This window comes from Trichoderma gamsii, assembly GCF_001481775.2.
Source record: "Trichoderma gamsii strain T6085 chromosome Unknown Scaffold_19.2, whole genome shotgun sequence".
In the NCBI taxonomy this organism is placed as follows: domain Eukaryota; kingdom Fungi; phylum Ascomycota; class Sordariomycetes; order Hypocreales; family Hypocreaceae; genus Trichoderma; species Trichoderma gamsii.
This window is the reverse complement of record NW_020171356.1, coordinates 573838-595702: the sequence shown is the minus strand read 5'-3', so window position 1 is coordinate 595702 and position 21865 is coordinate 573838. Positions and strand designations below refer to the sequence as shown.

General features: G+C 51.2%; 7 protein-coding genes across 7 annotated transcripts; 2 read left to right on the top strand and 5 right to left on the bottom strand.

Moving 5' to 3' along the window:
* Positions 1 to 360: 360 nt before the first annotated feature.
* On the bottom strand, positions 361 to 1008 carry TGAM01_v205970 (hypothetical protein; the record flags this gene model as incomplete). Its single annotated transcript, XM_024549763.1, has 2 exons — positions 361 to 438; positions 523 to 1008. 2 exons carry the CDS (start codon positions 1006 to 1008, stop codon positions 361 to 363), a joined length of 564 nt encoding a protein of 187 aa, XP_024405522.1.
* Positions 1009 to 1612: 604 nt separating this feature from the next.
* TGAM01_v205969 (pre-mRNA-processing factor 19) lies at positions 1613 to 3330 on the top strand (the record flags this gene model as incomplete). The annotated part of the gene is made up of 5 exons (XM_018802938.1): positions 1613 to 1625; positions 1723 to 1767; positions 1832 to 2267; positions 2327 to 2784; positions 2855 to 3330. 5 exons carry the CDS (start codon positions 1613 to 1615, stop codon positions 3328 to 3330), a joined length of 1428 nt encoding a protein of 475 aa, XP_018663704.1.
* Positions 3331 to 7677: 4347 nt separating this feature from the next.
* TGAM01_v205968 (hypothetical protein) lies at positions 7678 to 10071 on the bottom strand (the record flags this gene model as incomplete). The annotated part of the gene is made up of 1 exon (XM_018802940.1): positions 7678 to 10071. The coding sequence occupies one exon, from the start codon at positions 10069 to 10071 to the stop codon at positions 7678 to 7680; it is 2394 nt and encodes a 797-aa protein (XP_018663706.1).
* A 657-nt stretch (positions 10072 to 10728) lies between these two features.
* Positions 10729 to 11832, bottom strand: TGAM01_v205967 (hypothetical protein; the record flags this gene model as incomplete). Its single annotated transcript, XM_024549762.1, has 4 exons — positions 10729 to 11469; positions 11546 to 11603; positions 11665 to 11675; positions 11758 to 11832. The coding sequence occupies 4 exons, from the start codon at positions 11830 to 11832 to the stop codon at positions 10729 to 10731; spliced, it is 885 nt and encodes a 294-aa protein (XP_024405521.1).
* A 487-nt stretch (positions 11833 to 12319) lies between these two features.
* Positions 12320 to 13650, bottom strand: TGAM01_v205966 (translation factor pelota; the record flags this gene model as incomplete). Its single annotated transcript, XM_024549761.1, has 2 exons — positions 12320 to 13468; positions 13534 to 13650. The coding sequence occupies 2 exons, from the start codon at positions 13648 to 13650 to the stop codon at positions 12320 to 12322; spliced, it is 1266 nt and encodes a 421-aa protein (XP_024405520.1).
* A 3084-nt stretch (positions 13651 to 16734) lies between these two features.
* Positions 16735 to 19734, top strand: TGAM01_v205965 (hypothetical protein; the record flags this gene model as incomplete). The annotated part of the gene is made up of 3 exons (XM_018802943.2): positions 16735 to 16992; positions 17078 to 17256; positions 17319 to 19734. The coding sequence occupies 3 exons, from the start codon at positions 16735 to 16737 to the stop codon at positions 19732 to 19734; spliced, it is 2853 nt and encodes a 950-aa protein (XP_018663709.2).
* Positions 19735 to 20679: 945 nt separating this feature from the next.
* TGAM01_v205964 (thioredoxin 1) lies at positions 20680 to 21072 on the bottom strand (the record flags this gene model as incomplete). Its single annotated transcript, XM_018802944.2, has 1 exon — positions 20680 to 21072. One exon carries the CDS (start codon positions 21070 to 21072, stop codon positions 20680 to 20682), a length of 393 nt encoding a protein of 130 aa, XP_018663710.2.
* Between the last annotated feature and the right edge of the window lie 793 nt (positions 21073 to 21865).

The window sequence follows — 21865 nt, the reverse complement described above, 5'->3', positions numbered from 1 at the left end:
TCCCGTTTGCGGGTTTTCACTTTTCTAGAATGAGACGGCGGAAAGAAATCTCAAGAATTTGCATGCCCGGAAATCACTTTTGTAAGGGCAGGGGAGGGCTGGAAAATTACTGTATATTTATTTATTCGCATGGCTTGGCTGGTGCTAAGCCAAGGATGGGCTGTATGGCTTTTTTGGGGGGGGGGAGGCGTTCTTTTTTGATGGATGAATGTTAAGGCTATGGGCGTTGGCGGCAGGGACCCAGAAAGTATTATGTCCCCCGGAAATGTAATCTAGGAAGTTATGATATCGAATATCCCACCGATGCATATACTAGTGTATATAATTATCGTTCTTTTTTTTTCTTCTTCTTTTTCAGAATCAGTGGCCGTTGGATTGCTTGCGGTTAGTATCTTCGGGGAGCTTGGACGCCCTGGCTTTTGCAATGTCGCACATGGCCTTTTTGCGGGAAGAAAAAGAAAAGAGTTAGCTCCTCAAAACTACCATGTGAGATGATCCGCGCTTGGCTGTGCCTGGCCGTACCTGTAATGCAGCATCGACTTCCATGGAATAGTTGCTTCGTTCGATCCGCATCCTCATGTCCTCCATGATCTCGGGGCGCTCTCGGCCGTTGACGAAGACGACATATCTGAGTCCCGGGAACGCTTCTTCGTATTCCCTGTTGAGCGTGGCCAGCTCTTCTTCGGAGCCTCCCTGGATGTTTGCTTGTTCAGCGACGGATTGCGCCGACTCGATGTTCTTCTCTCCAAGACGCGGATGGGATCCCAGGACGGACAGCAGGACCGGATGCGGCTCTGTCTCGGCGGACTTGGCGGCGAGAGCAAGCAGCCGGATCTGGCATACGTCTATCAGGTCAGGATAGGAGGTGTAGATGGCGGTGCGGATGACGGGCAAAAGCGTGGCGTGGATGGCCGGACTGGGCTCAAAGAGCACGTCGAGCACCTCGGTCTGCGCCAAATCCGTGTACGAGTGGAGAGCCGCAATAGGGGGGAGACGCTCCAATGGCATGATGCAACACGTATGCTTTCCGTGAGAAGGAGAAAAGGCCAACCAGAAACGCTTATGATGAGTGGGTGCTGAGTTGAGGCTGAATCGCGTTGCAGTTTTGGCGGAAAAGCAGTTGAGCCGCTATAACAAACGATGCTGCGGAGGACGAGAGCCAGATATAAGAGCTTGGGCGGGGTCTGTGAAACGTGAAATCCAGCCGCAGAAACAAGCAACAAACTCGCAAGAGGGCCCTGGGACAAAAGTCACTGAACAAAGGTAACAGAAAAAAACAAGAAAAAAACAAACGAATGAATTTGCACAAAAGGCAAGAGTCAGACGACAGGCAAGCTCATCCCCTTAACCCCCCGCATTCCAGTGGAGCGACGAAAAGCAGCGATACCGAGTTGGTAGCTTGTTCTTGTTGAGCGGCGGGCTTATCACTATCAGCGCGTGACGTGCTTGGTCTGTGCGCCAGGGAGCGGAAAATCTCGATCGGGATGCAGGTCGCGCGCGAGGAGCCGCGGGCGTCGCTGAAGAAGCTGGCAGGCAGCCTTGTGAGATTTTATCTAGTATAGCATCAATTCACAGCCATTGGCAGCTCAGAGGCGATTCAGACCCAGTCGCCATGCTTTGCGGAAGTGAGTGATGCACTGCCGTCTTTCTAACAGATTCAACTTTCCGTTCATCACTCATTTGATTCTCTACCTGCTTGCAGCTTTGCTAACTGATGCACAGTCTCCGGAGAAGCTCCCCAAGAGCCTGTCGCGTCCAAGAAGTCGGGTAAGTCGAGGCGGAATTGCAATTCGCATCAGGGAGTGAGAAACGGCTAACCAACCCTTCAAAGGCGTCGTATACGAGAAGCGACTCATAGAACAATACATCAACGAACATGGCGCAGAACCTAACGGCGAAGTCATAACAGCCGACGACTTGCTGCCCATCAAGTCTTCTCGCATCCCCCGACCTCGACCCCCTACTCTGACATCGATTCCTGCACTCCTTGCCACATTTCAAAACGAATGGGACAACCTTGCCCTGGAGACGTACAACCTGAGAGAGCAGTTGGCACGGACGAGGGAGGAGCTTGCCACGGCGCTGTACCAGCATGATGCCGCCGTTCGCGTCATTGCGCGGCTGACAAAAGAGAGGGATGAGGCCAGAGACTCGCTGAGCAAAGTTACCGTAACAGACGGTGCTGCAGCCGGCGAGGACATGGTTGTGGATAGTGTTGAGCTGCTACCAGAAGAGCTAGCAGCACAGGTGGACCAAACACATCAGAGGTTAGTATTTTGTTGTCTTTTTAATCCTGACCCATTGCTAACCATGCAATCTTGTATAGCCTATCCAAGAGCCGCAAGAAGCGCCCTGTCCCAGAGGGCTGGGTTTCCGCCAACGAAGTGTCCGCGTTTGAGCCGACAACGATCAACTCTTTACCTGTCCCACAAGCCACATCACTGGATCTCGAGGGCAGCTATGCGGTGGCGGGTGGATTGAACGGCGAGGCGGCCATCTATTCTATCGACGCGGACAACGTGGAGAGAACCGTGCCTGTCAATGAGCCTGTAACAGATACTCTCTGGGCCGGGTCAAAGGTTTTCTTTGCCACTAGCCAAGGAAACATCAAAGTCTACGAGGCCGGCAACGAGATTGGCACTTTGTCTGAGCATGCTGGAGCCGCCAGTGGCCTGAGCTTACATCCTTCTGGAGAGTTGCTTGCGTCGGTGGGCACTGACAAGAGCATCGTGTTTTACCAGCTGGAGACAATGAAGCGAGTTAGTCGAGCATATGCCGATGCTTGTAAGTTGGACTTGTCCCCTTACTGTTTCTCCCCTTCCCTTTGATCTTTACAGGCTAATACGTTTGGCAGCTCTAACTACATGCGCGTTCCACCCTGACGGACATTTATTCGCCGCGGGCACTGTCAATGGTGACATCAAGCTGTACATGACCAAGACACTCGAGCAGGCCGTGGTATTCAAGCTCGGTGCCCCGGTCCAGGCCATCGTCTTTTCCGAAAATGGCTTCCTGCTGGCGGCCACAGCCAAGGGACAGACCAGCGTTACCATTTTCGACCTGCGCAAAGAGGGAGACGCGGCGGTTTCCAAGGTGCTTGAGACTGGAGGCTCAGTGCAGTCGCTGGCTTGGGACTATTCAGGCCAGTTCCTGGCGACGGGCGGAGCGACGGGCATTACCGTCCAGCAGTACACAAAGTCCAGCAAGAAGTGGAGCGAGCCGCTGCGCAACTCTGTGGCCGCCATTGCGGTTCGATGGGGCGAGTCGGGCAGGAAGCTGGTTTCTCTCAACGGAGAGGGTGTGGTGAGCGTGCTCGGCGTCAAGAACTAATAGGCAGGCTGCGTATCTATGCAAGCCACATTTTTCCGGATTTGCTTGCTCTTGGTTATTTTCATTTATTTACTTTGTCCTAATCTTAAATCTGCACGCCGGGACAAACTGGGAAATTGTTAAATGAGGGGTTTTAGATTGTGTTACACGAGCTGTACATTTGAGAAGAAGAGACGAAAAAAAGGGCATCTGCTTTATTACTGTCTAGGTAGCTCTAGCTATCAGAAAAGAGCAAACAATGATATCAAGCGAAAGACACATTACACGCATTGTCTTTACGGTTCTTTTGGGCAGAAGCTGATGAAATGTGAAGGGGCTTATTTCATTTTATTTTGCTCGCTTTCACACACTGGGTGCCAAATTCTATATCTGTACGTGGTCCCTCGTTGCCGCGCAGAAAGCAGGACTTTTGAGAGCTGAACCCCCGATTTATATGTATGCAAGGGAGGCGCAAAAGGGAGCAGAGACCGAGCACAGGCGGCTGACGCTGAGCGCAGCAGCGAAGCCTGGCCTGGGCTTTGGAGTATAGTCAATAATGAAATAGGGGGCGCAAAAAAACAAAGAAGAAAGAAAAAGCAAAAATACGCCGGAATGTCTTGGAATCATATTTCGCGCCTGGTGTTTATTGGCCGCTGACTTCCGGGTCGAGTCAGGTTGAGCTGATAGTAGCGTCACATCTGTGGCGTCGGCTCTCCCTGCTTTTTATATGCTGCTGCTGCTTGCTGCTCTGCTCTGCTCTGTTCTGCTCTGCTATACGAACATTTAATATCGCTGCATGTGCTCTATACTATAATACTTGCCAAGTGGTGATATCTGCCATCTCATCTCTTCCTTTCATCTCAGCTGCGTTTCCCCGTCATGTGCGCGGTGTAGCACCAAAGCTCCCACTGCTTATCAAAGCCGAGCGCACACCACGGCTCAGGTGCCTCACAAGGGGTACCTGCTACAATTACAGCACTAACAACTTTGCGTGCATGGTTTGACTGTCAACAAACAAAGCCACGGCTGGACTCGACTCGACGCCCTCGCCAGCTGCTGCAGCCGACAAATCCTTTGAAGGGGTCAAGGGGAAGAAAAACACTAAAGATATTAAAAAATATCCAAAAAAAAAAAAAGAAGATAACAACAAACAGTCCTTCGTTTATTTATGCTTCCTACAAGTCTATCGCTTCTTATCTTCTCGCTCATTTTTTTCCCAGCTGCCTGTTATTGCCACCAACTCCATCCCCACTGGCTAACGCAAAAGCCGGCTGCTGTTTGCGTTGAATCGCTCGCAAGTGCATCAATCTCACGGCCGATACTGTGCGGCGGGTTTTTCTTTCACTCCCTCCAGCGCCACCATTCTGGCGAATGCTCTACCCACCGACAACCAGGCTGTAGAGACGCCTCTGAGGCAACTTCGACGACGACGACGACGACGACGACGACGTTGATTTGCCGCTCCCCTCATCCTGATTCTCGCCCATTCTCTGCCGACGGCGCCGCCGACTTCACAATCTCGCTCCTCTTCTCGCCCATCTCGAACTCTCCACATCGCCCTCTTCACGCCGTCGATACCGGGATTCTTCACAGCCAGCCCACGCCCCGATTCACCAGCACAGCACAGAATGTCGCTTGCCGCGGACGACGGGCTGGTGTCGATTAGTGACGACGAGCTGATCGAAGTCCAAGTCACCCGAGCCTCCTCCACGACCAGCAACCGGCCCAACCCCACAAGCTCCATCTTCACCAATCTGCTCAACCCGCAGGGCGTCGCATCACGGGCGCGGGCAACGATGGAGAGCCTTGGCCTATCCATGCCTGGCAGCGGCCAGTCCAGAAGACCCTCGCAATCGCACGTCCGACTTCGACCGCCACACATGCACACACAGCCCACGCTTTCTCGCTCGTGGACGACGACTCCAGACTCGGCCGTGATAGACCTGACGGTAGAGCCAGACTCGCCGGTGGAACGGAGGAGACCGCAGCCCTCACAGCCCTCGCAGCCCTCGCAGAACACACAGCAGCAGCCGTACATGCCCTCCAGGAACCCGCGGAGGACAACTTCGCAGCGGATATCGCCGCCGCACTTGGCCAGGAGCGACAGTACCTTCGTGGGGCAGCAGGCGAGCTTCATAGATCTGACGGCAGACTCTCCCGACGATGACCAGCGACCGAATCGACACGCATGGCGACCACAGCCGCCGCAGCCGCAGCCGCAGCCGCAGCCGCAACGATATCACCGCCAGCGTCGCCACCACCACCGCCATGACCATACCACCGAAGAACATCTGTTGGCCCTGGGATACGCGCATCACGGCCAGGAATTTATTGGCATGGACTCTTTTAGGAGGTTAGCCGGCATCATCACCGGCGACATGCACATGCTTCCAAACTCCTTTACTGCGCATATTCCTTCGTCGGCGTCATCGCAGCACCAAGAGCCCCCGAAACCACCCTTGGAGCCTCTACCCCCAGCAAAGCCGGGCTTTACTCGAGATACATGCACCGAGGCCGATAACGAGCAGGTGGTCATATGTCCCGCGTGTAACGAGGAGCTCGCGTACGACCCTGCGGACGCACCGACCACGCCGTCCAAGAAGAGGAAACGGGTTGCTGGAGAGCATCATTTCTGGGCATTGAAGAAATGCGGCCACGTAGGTGGAATCTCAAGTCCATGTCCTTACTGGCCTATCGTGTCTATATAACATTGAAACTAATCGTATTCGACGATAGGTATATTGTGCCGATTGCTTCGAAAACAGAAAACCGACCAAATCTGCCCCCAACGGCGTTGGCTTTCCCCTCTTAAACAAAGATGCTACCTCCAACGACTTACGCTGCGCTGTGGAAGGGTGCGAGACAAAGGTGGCTTCAAAGATGGAATGGGTCGGCATATATCTCTAGGTGAAGAGAGATTTTCCAATGGAAAGAAAACAGCGAAAAAGAGAAAGAAAGAAGATGATTTCTCATTCTTGGTCTATGTGTGCATATGCATATTTTTTCTTCTTCGTTTTCACACACATATCTTGACGTTTGGTGGTTGCATGGATACAAATGGGACTGATTGGATGGATGGTATTTATATACATATGAGCCTGCATGAACGAGGAGCACAACCTTTTTTACCAAATCATTTGTGTTTTCAAGGGCATTTTACGGAATGGACAAAGACGGATTTGGAGTTTTAGGGCCAGGGAAGGGGGAAGGATTTATACATTTTCCCGTTCATGAGGTAGCTTTCTGTTCTTTCTTCTTTTTATTCTCCGTTTATAGGCGTTGGGAGGGACAATGACCAAGCACGAACAAAGGACGGACATATGGGGGATATTGAGGGTAGGTAGGGACGGTTTAGCAAGAACGCCCCTTTTACTTCACCCTTTTGCTTTTTTATCCTTTTTGCGTTTGTAACTAGACGGACTTTTTCTCCCTTTCTGCTTCGTGTTTAATATTTTGGTGTGTTGTTTTGTAGTTGTGAAAGCGATACCCCCAGGCCGTCTATAATAGGTACTCAAATCCACCGAACATTCTATAAGAGGGTTATTCTTATAATTTTTCTTCTTCTTTATAATACTTCACCACATGAACAAATAATTCTAAATCTTGAAAAATTGCTCCTCTTTCCCAATCAATTGTGAGATTCCGTTAATAGAAGGGGTATATAAATAGAAGTATTTTCCCTTTTGGCCTAGTAGTTGATCCCAAAGAGACGGAAATGGGATGATGCTGATCTTTCAGGCAGGCAGCTAAGCCAGATGAGGTGCTATTTTGCTGAGGGGGAAGAACTAGTAATGTAACTTTTTTTGTTTCTTTGGCATGTGATTGAGGTATGAAATGGAAGAAGGATGGGAACTATTTTATTAGATGATATTGGAAGGATTTTTGCTAGGCTTTTGATGTGTGGGTGTAGACGCTTGCTTATGCGAGTAGCTGTTGGATAATGAAATAATAATATGGCCAATGATAAGAATGCAGAGTAGGTACCTAGATAAACCTTCCAAGGCTGTGTTCACGACAAAACACTACTGCGGATATTGCGCGTCACACGTCAATGGCAAAGGGTGTCATTTAAAATCTTACATGTTACCAAAATGTATTTACAAAGCTCATCTCAATATCTACATACTAGTCGAAAAGAATAAAAAACTCAATCGTCGCTATGAAATGCAATGCAATGTCATCTACAGATTCGCCACTTTGCCCACTCAATCCATGTCGCCTGCAATATATGCCTTTCCCAGGTATGTGCCATAATAATCTGCTGCTCAATCTGGTCGCCAAAGCAAAGGGGTATATCATCTTCTCATCATCATAGGTAGGCACTTTCAATATTCGCTTTCTGTGCCCCCCAGTCCACGTTCATGTACATTATAAGGAAAGCTCCGTCGCCAGCTCGTCCATCCAGCTACCGCCGAATTCCGACTCCTGAGAAGCTGGCGGGCACTTAGACTCGTTAGACTCGAGAGAGGTATTGGCGTCTTTCGGTTTTGTAGCTGATATGATGGGTGTGTTTGCGTGCTTTGGAGATGAGTATTGATGCCTCGCCTCTTGGACCATCATCCTGTTGGCGTTGTGAGGTGTAAAAGAGGAGGGAGACGGTCGAATATTGCTGCCGAGAGAAGTAACCTTTCTGCTCATATTGGCTACAGTGGGTGATTTCGTATCCGGCCTAATAGTCTTTGGGTTTGTTTCGATAAGCGGTGTTCTCTGTGGCGTGGGCTTTATGGCGGTGCGGTTGTCGTTCATGATGAGTCTCTTCCTTGCCGAAAACTGCGATGTCCTTGCAAGGGCTGGGCTCGCTGGATTCGAAAGCTGCGCGTCGTCGCGTCCGGCTCTTGGAGCTGCATGATTTGCATGCTTGGGCTTCAATTTGCCAGCCGCTAGCATCTCTTCTCGAGCACGGCGCTCAGCCTCTTTCTTTCTAACCTTTTCAAACTCAGCAAGCTCCAACTGCGCTGTTTGCCGTCTCCGCTCCTCCTCTTGCTCGGCTGTTCGTCGACTTCGAAGCAAAGCCACAGCCATTCTCTCATTGGACCCAGAAGCAGTAAAGAATGGCTTGGGTGTTTCAGGCGACGACGAGGATAGAGATCCCATAGGTAACGAGCCTTTTTGGGATACCCGCGGTGAGTTCGGAGTCCGAGCTTCTGGCGGCGGTCTCGATTTGATTGGAGAGGTGAATGTAATTTCTTCGTCTTCCAGCTCAGCCGCCTGCTGCGAGGAAGACGGAAAGAAATCGTCCATGTTAAAGAGGATTTGTTGTGTGCTGAGAGGCGGTGCTTGCGATTCCGCAGCTACTGGCGAAATGGAAGAGATTGAGGGCCGCGGAGCCGAAGGTATTGGTGGCGGTGGCATAAGAGACGTTTGGTCATGCTCCTTTTGGCTTTTTGCCCGATGAGTTTCTTTGTCAGGATCAGAGTCGGCGGCAAGCTCAAGATCCAACTCATGAGCGGTCGTCTTGCGTCTCGAATTCTGAGGGCTTCGTGGCAAAGGCGTCTCTATAGAATCCTTGGCAGGTGTTCGCTGAAAAGCCGAGATAACGTCAAAAGCCAGCATTTCCAATTCCTGCAAATCCTCTTCATTGCCGAAAATCGAATCAAATTCTTGGGAATCTCCTGTTTCAAGGTTCTTGGTTGACTTAATAGGACTAGATTGGTAATTTGTGCCCTTGTCGTGTAGATGGCTCTTCTGATTTTCAACTGGAACAATGTCGAGTTCCACAGGAGACTGTAGCACGCCGAAGATCAAATCAAATTCTTGGGAATCTCCTGGTCCAGGGTTCTTGGTTGGCTTGACTTGACCGGATTGGTGAGTTGTAGCCTTGTGGTGTAGATGGCTCTTCTGTGTTTCCAATTCCAAATCCTCATGATCGCCGAACATCAAATCAAATTCTTGGGAATCTCCGAGTTCAGGGTGCTTATTTGACTTGATAGGACTGGGTTGGTGACTTATAGTTATAGCCTTGTCGTGTAGATGGCTCTTCGAATTTCCAACTTGAATAGCGTCTAGTTTCAGGGGGGACTGTGGCGCTGCGTCTTCCTTTCTGTTGTCCACGCCAATATATGTGCCCGTTTCGTTAAAGGACAGCTTTGACATCTCCTCATCAGACAGTATTTCGAACCCATCGAAAAAGTCATCTTCTATGGTAAGCTCGTTTTGCTTTTCCTCAGCAATAACACGAGACTCAACACAGGTTTCTTCAGGCATTGGAGACGTATGTCCCCCATTTCGCTCTACTCCCTCGCCAACTTTTCCATCTTGCTCTTTTTCATTGCATAGGCGTTTGGGGCTTGGGAAATCATCTTCATCCTCATCGTCTTCTTCTGCCAGCTCTTCCACGGCAGGTAATTCCGGGGCTTTCATCGTATCCGTAGCCTCACCCACGTCCTCGCCCTCGCAGCTCCTCTTGTGACCCAATCCATTTCCTCGGAAGAATTTGGCAATGGTGTCTTGGCTTGGCCGGACCGTCACGAGCGGCAGGCCCTTCTTCTTCTTCTCCTGTTTCTCTGCCTCTTCCTTTGCCTTCTTTTTCTCTCTCAGGAACTTGGCCCTGGCAGCAGCCTTCTCCTTCTCAAACTCCTTTCGAATACGCTCCTGTTCGGCTCTCTCTTGCTTTATGCGCTCTGCTTTGGACAGACGTGGCACACGATTGGCAGCTTGGTAGGCCTTGCGTACTTGTTTGGATGTCATAGGGCGATTATCGACGGGGGTCCGCGTGGCCGGCCCGGCGGGCGGGACGATGGTGAATGTTTTTTGGACCCCCATTGCAGCGATTGCGTCAGAGTCAACGAGGGGGCAATTTTGGGCGTGGCATTCTTAAACATTGCACCATGTCCAGCGCGTGGTGATGATGGTGTTGTTGATGTCGCGGGGTAGGACCAAGTACGTGATGATGTTGACGCGAGGCCGATGCGCCATCACGTGATGGATTATAATGCCGGGCCTTGTCTGCTTGGCCTTTATACCGTTGTTGAGCAGTATAATGTTGTTTCATTGGATTTAGTAATTTTAATTTTTAGTTGTTTTTAATTGATGTTGTTTTGGTATTGTGTGCAGACATGTTTCGTTGTTTACCTGTGTCTCAGTGCCTGGTTGGGTATTCATTCTAGCGCATAGCGGACTGGAGCTTAGCAACTTCGAGTACGTAGCCAAATATTAATTATAAGGGACCTCGTCTGTACAACACGTTGCTTCGTTCCCCAGTATCGATCAAATAGGTGAATATCTCACGTACAGAATTGCTACTAGGGCATGCTAAGATATAATAAAGAGATGCTCTTCTATGATTTGGTTCATGTAGCCGCCGTTGTGTACATGAATTTACCTCTCCATACGAATGCAGCACTTTGTCCTCTTAGACAAGCCTTCGTATACACATCATACTAGTACAGTTCTGTATAAACCACTCCGTCTCCAGTCAATCTACCTGTCCAATGGCTCAACTGTAGGGTCCCAAGCTACCGGGGTATACTCCGTCGTCGTCAGATCCTTCACCTCCTCCTCCGTCAGCTCAAAGTCATACAAGCCCGCATTCTCCGCAATACGGCTCGGCGTAACGCTCTTGATCAAGGGAACAAGCCCCTTTTGCAGACTCCATCGCAGCAGCACCTGCGCCTCCGTCTTGCCGTACTTCTTCGCCACGGCCGCGACCTGCGGCTCGCCGAAGCGCTCTCCGCGGACAATGGGACAGTAGGCCTGGACAGCGATGTTTCTCGCGTGGCACCACTGCACAATGTCGTCCCGCGGGAGCCACGGGTGAATCTCCCACTGGCCGACGGAGATGACGCCGCCCTTGCCCGCGCCGCCGCGCTCCGACTCGAGCTCCTTGATGTAGGCCTCGAGCTCGTTGAGGTGGTGCACGCCGTAGTTGGAGATGCCGATGGAGCGCACCTTGCCGGCCTCGACGGACTCGACGAGGGCTTTCCAGGCGCCCTTGCGGTTCTCGACGCCGCCGTAGGGGGAGTGGATCAGTACGAGGTCCAGGTAGCCCAGCTTGGTCTCCTGGAGGGCGATGTCGACCAGATCGATTGTGTTTTTGTAGCCGAGGGGCTTTCCGCGCACGGGGACCTTTGTGGTGAAGAAGACTTCTTCGCGGGGAACTCCAGATGCGGCGATGCCTGCTGCAGAAGGGCCCTGGTTGTGGTAGGCAGAGGCAGAATCAATCTACGACCGTGTTAGAGACGCAAAGTTCTGAGAGAAAATGACATTTGAACGGTAAGAGTTCAGATGACTTGCTTACATGTCTGTATCCAATTCTCAGCGCCTCTTTGCATACTTCAGTTGCCACAGACGCCGACCTACGAAAAGTGTCAGTAAGAACAGCTTACTTTCAAGCTTATTCAAAGCTAGAAGACAAACGTTTGGTAGACCTAAAATAAGCACCACGCCCGTCAGCACCATGCCGGCAAGTTTTGAAGCTAGCAGAGACGAGAAGAGTCATCAGGTACTCACTCCATAGCCCAGGAGGGGCATGGTGTAGCCCGAGTTGAGCTTCACCACAGACTGGAGCGTGAGTTTCTGCGCCATGTTGCCGAGTTATTGTCTGGAAAGGGAGAATCGCTTGGGGAAAGGTAAAGGACAAAGATAGAACAAATTACAAAACCAGCAGTCTATTTATATAGCCATGATAAATGATGTCAGTTACGCCATTGAGGGGTTGGAGGGGCAATTCCCCGATTAGCTGATAAATCGCCAGGTCCTCGGTGTTTGGACGGAGAATAGAGCGATTCTGCCTACAAACCCCCAGGATCTGTGGCATCTTTTCTCCTGTTTGGGCCCGAAGAGCTGCTTAACGCCGAACTTCAACATCGGCTAATCAAATGATGGAACGCGGTTGATTGATACTTGGGCGAATACCCCTACAAGATGCATTCATGACCTCCAATACAGTATCTAGCTAGAACGTAGGTAGGCAACAGGTAGTGCGCGGCATTACAAACAGTGCATCGTGAACGTTTTGATTCATCATTCGCTGTTGGTTTTAAACATCTTTGTATGTATCCAATTTTACTCTCTAAATAACGCTATCCAACATGTCTATTTCGTCCTCCTCGTTCCGTCTATTGGGTGTCGGCTCCGTCTCTGCTTCCTCCTCTTCCTCCTCGTCCAGGTCATGCATAGGGTAATTCAAAATAGCTGCAATGTCTCCCATCATCTTGAGCCGCTGCCCGCTCTCGTGGTCGCTGCTTAGTATTCGCGCATCACCGCCGTCGAGCTTGACCTTGTCTACCAGCGCAACGTACTTTTTCCGTACTGCGAGATCCTGACTCCTAAAGAGGGAGTTGTTGATTAATAGGACTCCTCCGCCGGGCCCAACTGCGCCGTCGGCGATGGCCTTTTCCACGGCCCTGCTGCCGTACCACGCTCGCCCATCGTCGAGCTTGAGCAGATCAAAGAAGTTGTCCATGTACTGCGCCTCCTTTGCGTAATTCATATCCTTCATCTTCGCTAGGACTTCGGGGCTCTTGAGCACCTCGTTTAAGCTGTGGATGTGCCCTGAGTTGGCGTGTATTACCGTTGCCTGCCTTGCGATAGCTGTGAGGACCTTGTCTGACTTATCCCGACCCTGCTTTGCAATGTATTCTTTAAAGTCCCCCGCAACGAAGCCTGGGCTCGCTAGTAGTAGAGGTCTTGACTCGGAAAAGTCAACGGCTCTAAGTAGTGATGATAGTGTCTTGTCGTAGAATCTCTTCATTCCTGCATCTTGGTCGGAGGCAGTATCGCGCTTTTTGGGAACCACGCTCTCTACGCGAGTCTTGAGGACCGTTCGGAACTGTGTGATCAGGCAGATGTTGGCGAGGCCTTCTTGCATGACTACAGCGGCCATGGCGCCGTTCTTGTCGTCTGATAGAGCCTGCGCCAGAGTGGCCTTGGCCACGCTGTCCCAGCCATCGGGCTTGACAACGGTAAATGATCTGTTAATCTCGATGTCCAGGGTATGATGGGCGCCCATGGACACATGGTCGTTCTCGGCGGCAACGACGCCAGACACTCGGAGCGACGAGACGGCGGGATCGAAAAAGGTTGACTTGACGCGGATGGCTAGATTTGTGTGGACTCGTTCGGCGGCCGGGACACCCGTGCCCGGGTTGATGTTGACGACTTTTCGGACGGCATGCGCATGAACGAGATCGCCGGGAACTATCAGGTTATATGCATGCCACTGCGATGAGAACGATGCTGTTAGTAGCCGTGGTGGAAGCAAATGTCACGATGCCCTCATGTCACACTGCGGTATGCGGCGGGGCGAGTGCTGCGGCTCACCATGTCCTCTGGGTCCTCGGGTAGGAGCGAGACCTGCTCGTCCTCAAACTCTTTGGGTATGTGTCGCGATACGAGCTTCATGGTGATTTTGTGATGAGATCGTGGTTACAGCTCTGGTATCCTGATCTGCAAGCAGATTTGATGCGATGGTTTGTTTCGAACTGAATGCCATCGTTGGGGCGAGAGTCTTATCGGGCCAGGCCTTGCCGATAAGCTTCGGTGGCGCTGCGATCGCTGCCTGCAATGGTTTGCGCTATGCGTCATCGCTAAAGGATGCAGTCCACTCAGAATGCATGCATTCATCAGCCTTGAGCCTCACTACCGATCCAGTGCCCTGGTGCTTGGATAGGGCTAGGGTGGTGATGCCCGTGATATCTTTGTATCCGCATCTGATGGTATTTTCTTTTTTTCTTTTTGATTTCTCCATTGTATTTTTCTTTTCATAATATGTATTACTGTTATATATTTTATCCGGTTTTATCCCTTGGACTATGAGCGTTGCTGGATGGTGATGCCTGCTTGGCACTTACACTCTACATGTATCTACACTGCCGTAGTCGAAACACTTAATTTTAACAAGCACAAGACAAGAGAGAGCCAATAACCACTTGGTGTTTTATTTAGTAACTAATAGAGAAGTAAACTCGTCTCTTTCACATGTACTGGTTCGTTGATGTTTTTTGAACCCACAACGGTCTAGTTTAAAATCATTTGATCTTTGGCTGCTGTGCATTTGTTTCAACAATCCTGCACGTCAAGCAACTTATGATCCTACTCCAAGCTTCTCCGCCAGCCGCTTAGAAGCGACCGTCGGCCGGTATCGAAATATCTTTGAGTCTTTTTCCTTCGCTCTTCTGAAACATGGTGGTGGATATACCAAGATAGGCAGCTGCGGGACATCAAGACAAAGCGTCAACCACCTTGTATCCTCGCATTCAGCTGCTGTTAATTGGTGCCTCGCTGTGATGTCCCTTTCCGGCGATGAGACTGACTGCTCAGCCGTTCAGCACACCTTGCCCGAAGAAGCCTCTCCATTCGAGGACCCTCATGACTTGCGCAAGCAATGGGGCAGCCGCGTCATTAGATGCAGATGAGAATGCCATGTTGGTTGCTGTTTACTGCATGCAAAGTAAACAGCATGCAAAGCAAACAGAGGCTTGGCCCCATATGGCAGCTGTGGACATGCTTTTCCCGGTTAATTCGATCTGGTGTAAGTTCTAATTCTAGACTGAGGAAACGCAACTGTGACAGGTTTGGTGGGAGCTCTTGGGGACGGAGACGGGGCTGGAATGGGCGCTGCAAGGATCTGGAGTTGGGGGTTCAAGAGTGGATGAGATGAAGTCATTGGCAGTCATTGATGCGCGTGGCGGGCTGCAGAAGATTTGCGCCGCACAGCAGGGCCCTGAGATTGACAGCAGGCTGTGCTTGGTATGACATGAGATGCCTGTAGATACAAGAATAGAATCATCCACTGAGTGATATCTGCTTCTCTGGATGCACGTTCTGCGCGTATCATCACGGCGAGACTCATTTCGCTTTTTGCGCTCACGGGCCCCAGCAATTCTTGGCGGGGGGGACTGGAAGCTGGTCGGACCGAGGCAGCTTTGGGCGGAAGTGATGAGACAATTGATGGAAGAGAGGCGGCTTTACGCGTATTTGGATGCACGAGAGCAGCTCCGGAGCAACAGTCCGGCACTCGCCCGCGTAAATCGCCCCGGTCCTGCAGTAGAGAGAAAATAATTACGGAGCATCTGCACACGGTCTGGCGGCCAGCTTGGCTTGGAGCTTGGCTGATGCTTTGGGCTTTGGTACTGTACAGTAGTTGATACTCCAGCTTCTCCAGGCTCACAGACTCCATGTCTTCTAATCGCTCACTAATCCACCAACTGCAGCCCCTAAAATAAAAACGCTCACTGGCAATAGCAGTGCATGGATCATGGGACGGCACGTTCCAAGGGGCGCCGATGGAATAATAACTGACAGAGTAAAATAGACTCTCTCCACAGCGACGCATCGGCAAGGCAGCCTTGGATCCTCCTGCAAGGCGCACAGTACTTGTCAAAACACGGACAATGAATGCCCTGCGTCATCATGCCACGGGGCATCGGGCTCTCTTGGCAGCGGGTCGTACACGGCCATCGCCTTAGTAGTTTAGTCGTTAGCTGGTTCTGGTACTCTTGCTTCGTACAGCACTACCCGTTTCTAGCCATCGAGATTGGGGGTTTGGCACCAGACTTGAAAAGGCTCCTGCGCCAAGTGCGACTCGCTTTTGAATTTTCTCTCGCCTTCGTACTCGGATCGGGCCTTGAAATAATAACTAACTGCCGGTGGCCTTTTCTTTTATCCTCTCGTCATTCCACCTCGGCTTCTTCTCTCACCAGCTTCAGCTTGTATTTCGTCCCGCCTGTTTTATTCTATGGGCTGCATCACTACATGACCAAGCGATAATACTATCGTGCCCCCCATTCATCGTGCCTTGAATACTACCCACCTACAACTACTCCATCTGGGATATTAAGCTCGCCCTGCGGCCCCTGGTTCGCCGCTCCACCATCGACGTTTGAGGTTGGAGATCTCGAATCGCAACTTGGCCTCTTCAACTGCTTTTGTCTCAGCTCCGCAGACTGCGCGGATTCAAGGCGTCAGAACGAGAACGAGCCGCCTTGATCCTTCACAGCTGTCCCTGACAAGGTACCCGGAGCCCGCGGATTGGCTCTGCTTATACACCTACTATAGCTTCTCTACTAGGGGCTGAAGAAAAAAAAAAAAAGAGAAAAAAAGGCTCCCGCTTATAAAGAAGCTTAGTCGGCCCACTCGGACCCTGGACGTTGTCCGGAGTCCGTTTTACCTGCATTTGATTTGACTTGATTCGGATGTGAAGCCCAGGCCGGGGCCAGCTCGTGACTCGACCTTCTCGACTTTTCTGCGAGGCTCCCAGGATTGGCTGCTTCGAGCCAGCCTTTCGCTGACTTACGGTTCAAATCCTTTCACCTAGCCAGGCCCCCTTACACCGATTCGACCCTCTGGACCTGACTCAACTCAACTCAACTCTTAAACTGCAGCACCACTTACACCCACAACTTGCCATCATCGCCCTCGGGTTGCTGCGACTTCCCGGCGAGGCGCTTTGTTTCCTCCACAACCGTTGCCATCACAGCATGGAATATGCCTCCACCAATACCAGCACCTGTGGACAGCCAATTGGCCCCCAAGAAAGACGGTAGCACCAAGCATTCCGCCAACGGAACCTCCGGCAACTCCGAGTCGCAGCCCGTGCCCATTGTGAGGCGATCGACAACTCGCCTGTCGCGCATCTCGACCCAGCAGCTGCAGAATGGAAAAGACCGCGAGACCAAGAATGTGTCGGTCAGGACGCTGTCCTCGACCCCGCCGGCCGCGGCGACGCTGGATCCCTTGAGCAATGTAAGCATATATACCTGTATACTTGCATTTGTCTTAGACGGCGTTTATACGATGAGATTACTGACATCAACGTCATTGGCTATAGCAAATCTTTCTGAGGACTAACAGCGGCTCTCTTGAGACAGCGACATCCCTCGCCCAGCGCTTGCGCAACTCGACCAAAGCCGACAGTCCCACGACAGAGAGCTTTCCCAAGAAGAGCATAACCATTGAGAACACGGCTCGCTTGGCAAATGGCTCCGCCGACCTGCCCAAGGATCGAAAGTATGTTGCGCCTTGGGCTTTTAGTTTTAGATAAAGAATCCAGCAAGCTCACATCTTTCTAGGAAAGGAACTTCGTTTTTGAGCCGCCTGGCCATGCGCAGCGCCTTCAAGAAAAACGACGACGATGCGCCCGACTCCGACTCCGAGCTCGGCGAGCTGCGCACCGAAGGGAGCAGCGCTCGTGCTCCCATGTCCGTCATGAGCGATGGCGGCGGCTACATCCCGCTTTACAAAGAACCCCCCCGTTATATTCGCGTGAGGGCGCATAACAGCAAGCGTCGAGACTTCAACCGCCTCTTCTTGGCCCAGGAGCTGCTGGGTCCCAAGCCGGAGAAGGACGACGAGCCGTCGCAAGGCCGCGTCCCTGCCACTGCGGTGGGAACAAAACTCCTCAAAGCTGGCGATGCGATTTGGGCGGCCGAGTTCAGCCTTGACGGCCGCTACCTGGCTGTAGCGGGCAAGGACCAGGTCGTTCGAGTCTTTGCTGTTCTATCGACCCAGGATGAGCGCAAGGCGCATGAGCAAGAGGAGGAAGCAGAAAGAGAAGCGCAAGGAAATAGTAGAGGGGAGCGGCTCAGCGCACCCGTATTTCGAAACAAGCCGATCCACGAGTTCAAAGGCCATACCGGCGAAGTGCTGGCCCTCTGCTGGAGCAAAAACAACTTCCTCCTGTCGACATCAATGGACAAGACTGTCAAGCTCTGGCATATCAGCAGAGACGAATGTCTTGCTACGTTTACGCACCACGATCTAGTTACTTCGGTGGCCTTTCATCCTACCGACGACCGGTTTTTTCTCGCCGGCTCCCTGGACGCTCAGCTCAGATTGTGGAACATACCAGACAAAACAGTCGCCTTCTCGGCGTCTACAAACGAATTCATCACGGCCGTGGCTTTTTCTCCCGACGGAAAGATGGCCATTTGCGGCGTGCTGAATGGCATGTGCTCGTTTTACGAGACGGAGGGGCTTAAACTAAAGTTTCAGATCCATGTCCGATCCTCAAGGGGAAAAAACGCCAAGGGTAGCAAAATCACAGGCATCAAGACAGCCGCTAACCCGGGAACTGGCGAGGTCAAGGTACTGATTAGCTCCAACGACTCGCGCGTGCGAATCTATAGCTTGAAGAGCAGGATGCTCGAAGTCAAGTTCAAGGGTCTTGAGAACCAGTCCAGCCAGATCCATGCTCGTTTCAGCGATGATGGCACCTATGTCATCTGCGGTAGCGAAGACAGGAAAGCATACATTTGGAACACAACCACATCTGAAGCCGAGACAAAAGACCGTCAACCTTATGAGTGCTTTGACGCTCACCCAGAAGTTGTCACCACCGCTCTGATAGCACCGACGCGGACAAGGCAGCTCCTGAGCGCCTCGGGAGACCCGATTTTCGACCTCTGCAATCCACCCCCAGTTTTGCTTCGCAGTCTTGATGAGGCAGCGCTGAGCCAAACAGAGGTTTCGGAGACAGGCACGGAGATCCACCACCCACCGCCGAGCATCAAGAAGCCCGAAGAAAGCCCAGCCTACATTGAACGTTGCAAACACAGTGACGGAAATATTATAGTTACAACGGACAGGACCGGCACCATCAAGGTATTTCGACAAGACTGTGCATTCACCAAGCGCCAGCAGAACATGTGGGAGATTGGCTCCAAGTCCTTTAGCAAGGTGAGCGGGCTGGGACGAAGCGGAAGCATCATCACGAGAACTAGTGGAAGCTTGTCCAGACGGACTTCATTGAATCTGAGCCAAGGCCAAACTGCCCAGCATCCATCTGATCGAATTATTAGCTGGCGCCAAGATGTGGATGACGAGGGTCGAGCCAGCCGATCCGCTTCTCCAATGAAGGCCGGCAAAACACCTGCCAACATATCCACGGCAGTCAATCTCTCAGCCGAAGCCCGAAGACGACCTATTCCAAGCGGCTCGCCGGTTCGTGCCGCCCAGAGGAATAGTCTCGTCAGCCCTGTAGGTAGCGTGCGGAGTAGGCCATCCATTGGAGCTTTGGACGGAGGATCACAACCGCCGACGCCGAGCTTCAATCTAATCAGCGTGGCTGATGCCGAGGAGTCCGACAAAGATGGCAGTTTTTGGAATCTCAGCCGGTGGAGGGGCAGCTTTTCGGGACTACGATACTCGATAAGTGCAAACTCTCCCACAGAGTCTACTCACGATGCCGCCGCCGCCTCTTCTTCTGCTGCCGAAGCAGAACAGTCCAAAGCTGCCAATGAATTGCTGAAGCCCCCTAGCAAGGCAGCCAATCGGAGGAGCATTGGGGTTACCGACCTCAACAGGCCCAAGGTCGTGGAAGATCAGACCAATCGCAGGAGATCAATGGGGCCAACGATTCGAGCGAGCAAATCCCAGGAAACGAATGCGGGAATGGATGTCATTGATGAAAACAAGTCTGATCCGTCGCTGCCCAAGAAGCGGGCTGATTCTGGCTTGGGGAGGATGAGTGATGACACGCCAGAATGATTTTATGGGATGACGTGGGAGAGACTGTGAGAGAGAAAGGAAAAAGTATAGCTTAAAACTCTCTTCGGAGCAAGCTTTTTGTTTTCTTGGGTATCCAGGGCATTTGTCCTGTTGATTTTGGAAATCAGGAGCTGTGATGCTCGATCTACGCTTGTTGCCTCAGATCCTTGTCTCCCCCTCTCTTTTTCTCTTTTAACTTTCTTTCTTCACTACGGCTGCATATTACAAGCGTGGAGTTTTTTTATTTTTATTGTCTATATCTTTCTCCTTCTTTTTTCCTTGTTATACCCAGCGGTGGATAAATTCATGATGGTGGTGGTGGTAGGATTAACAATGATGCTCTCTTTCACTCTTTTGCCTTATGAAGTTGGAACAAGGAACAAGACTCCTCTTTTGTGTATTAGTGGGGCGCATTGTATGTAGAATTTGGGGGTAGAGCAAATCAATGATATGATACGGTTATGTGGATATGAGGGATGGGGATAAGGCAGATGAATAGAGTGATGTTACAGCGATACTAAATGGCTCTCTTTATTTCTATACTTATCCATGAAGTACTGGGAATATGCTTGTAAAGTTTCTCTTGTTGAGACTGGAGATCAGATTGCGAATTCGGATCTAATGACCTTTGTTTCATTATCTTCTACTTTGCATTCTGTAGCTTTGGGGTATCCTCTCAAAAGCAGAACCAGAAGATAGGTAGCTTCATGTTTATGTGACTTGATCTCAACCAAGTTTCTCTTTCCATCCTTCATTCTCCATGTCAATTTTTGTATCCTCCTCTGTCACTCATTTCTCTCTTTGTTTTCGGGTTTTGCGTTGATCTTTTTCTTCTTGATTTAAAAGTCCTCGTTGGTGCTAAGCTGTCCCTAAATGAACAAAAGCCGCGGAATTAGCGTATTGTAAACCCTTGAATCTTTCGTTCTCCTCTATACTTTTTTTTTCTCACAGCAACGAATCCTTTCGTCGAGCGCCATCACCACTTCCACTCCCACTCACCTCGCTCTTGGCCTTCTCGCCAATCTCCGCCGTCAACTTCTGCAGCGCAGTCGGGTTCGCGCCGGTCAGGTTCTCCGTCTTCTCGCCGTTCTCGAAGAAGAAGAAGGCGGGGATGCTGCGGATGCCGAGCTCCATGGCGAGGTCGGCAACGTCGTCGGTGTCGAAGCGCGCAAAGGCGTACTTTTCGTTGCCGAAGCTGCCGGCGTGCTTGTTGAAGAAGGGCGAGATGGCCTTGCAGGGGCCGCACCAGGAGGCGTGGGCCTGGAGGGCGACGTAGGGGGTTGTTTTGACGAGTTCGTCGAATTGGGCTTTGGAGGTGATGTCGACGACGGTGGCCATTTTGGTCGTTGGAGTTTGGCTTTTGAGAGACTTTGTATTGTAGGTTTTGTTGGAAATGGAAGAGCTGAGGATGCTTTGGATGTTTTGCTGGTGGAGATGTGTGAGACAGAAAAGGTTGGTTTGTTAGGGTGGAAGCTTTTATGCGGATTTTTTTTAGTGGTGGAGAGGAGGGATAAGGTGGTGATGATGTAAGTGTAGCGGTTGGTGAGCCTCGGTATGAGCTAAATATTAATAATTATTTAGGAGGATTAACAGTGACTTAGTTTGTATGGAGGAGAATAAATGTAAGAGATATTCAGATGGCTTGAATTATTTATATATAGATTAATCTGCTATGACTCTGGATATATTGAATCCATCTACTCCTTTTCCTTCCATTGTAATCACCAGCATTACAAATGCCATCATCGCATTTACTTGCGATCCAAATGGGATAATGCCCGGGCACTGCCATCTGCACTGCAAGCGCTAAAAGCAATGCTGTACCTACATGGGATCTGCACGGGCAGCAAGCGTGTTCCTTTTGTATGATTTTCAGGGCTAAAAGATACCTATTGCCTTTTGGAATACCGGCAGAGTGTACATTGTTTCCCTTTCTGGTGGCGGACGAATGCGGAGCTCTGCTGCTTGTCTTCTGGCGGGGGGGTTTAGGGCGCGATTGCGTGATTGGGGGAGCTGTTGGCCAATTTTGCTGACAAAAGTAGGCGCCAGACTGGGGTTTGAATCAGGGAGACGGATGGAGTCGGTGGTTCGGGGATCGGATGTCGCAGAGCTCGATCGGATTGTCGGCAGG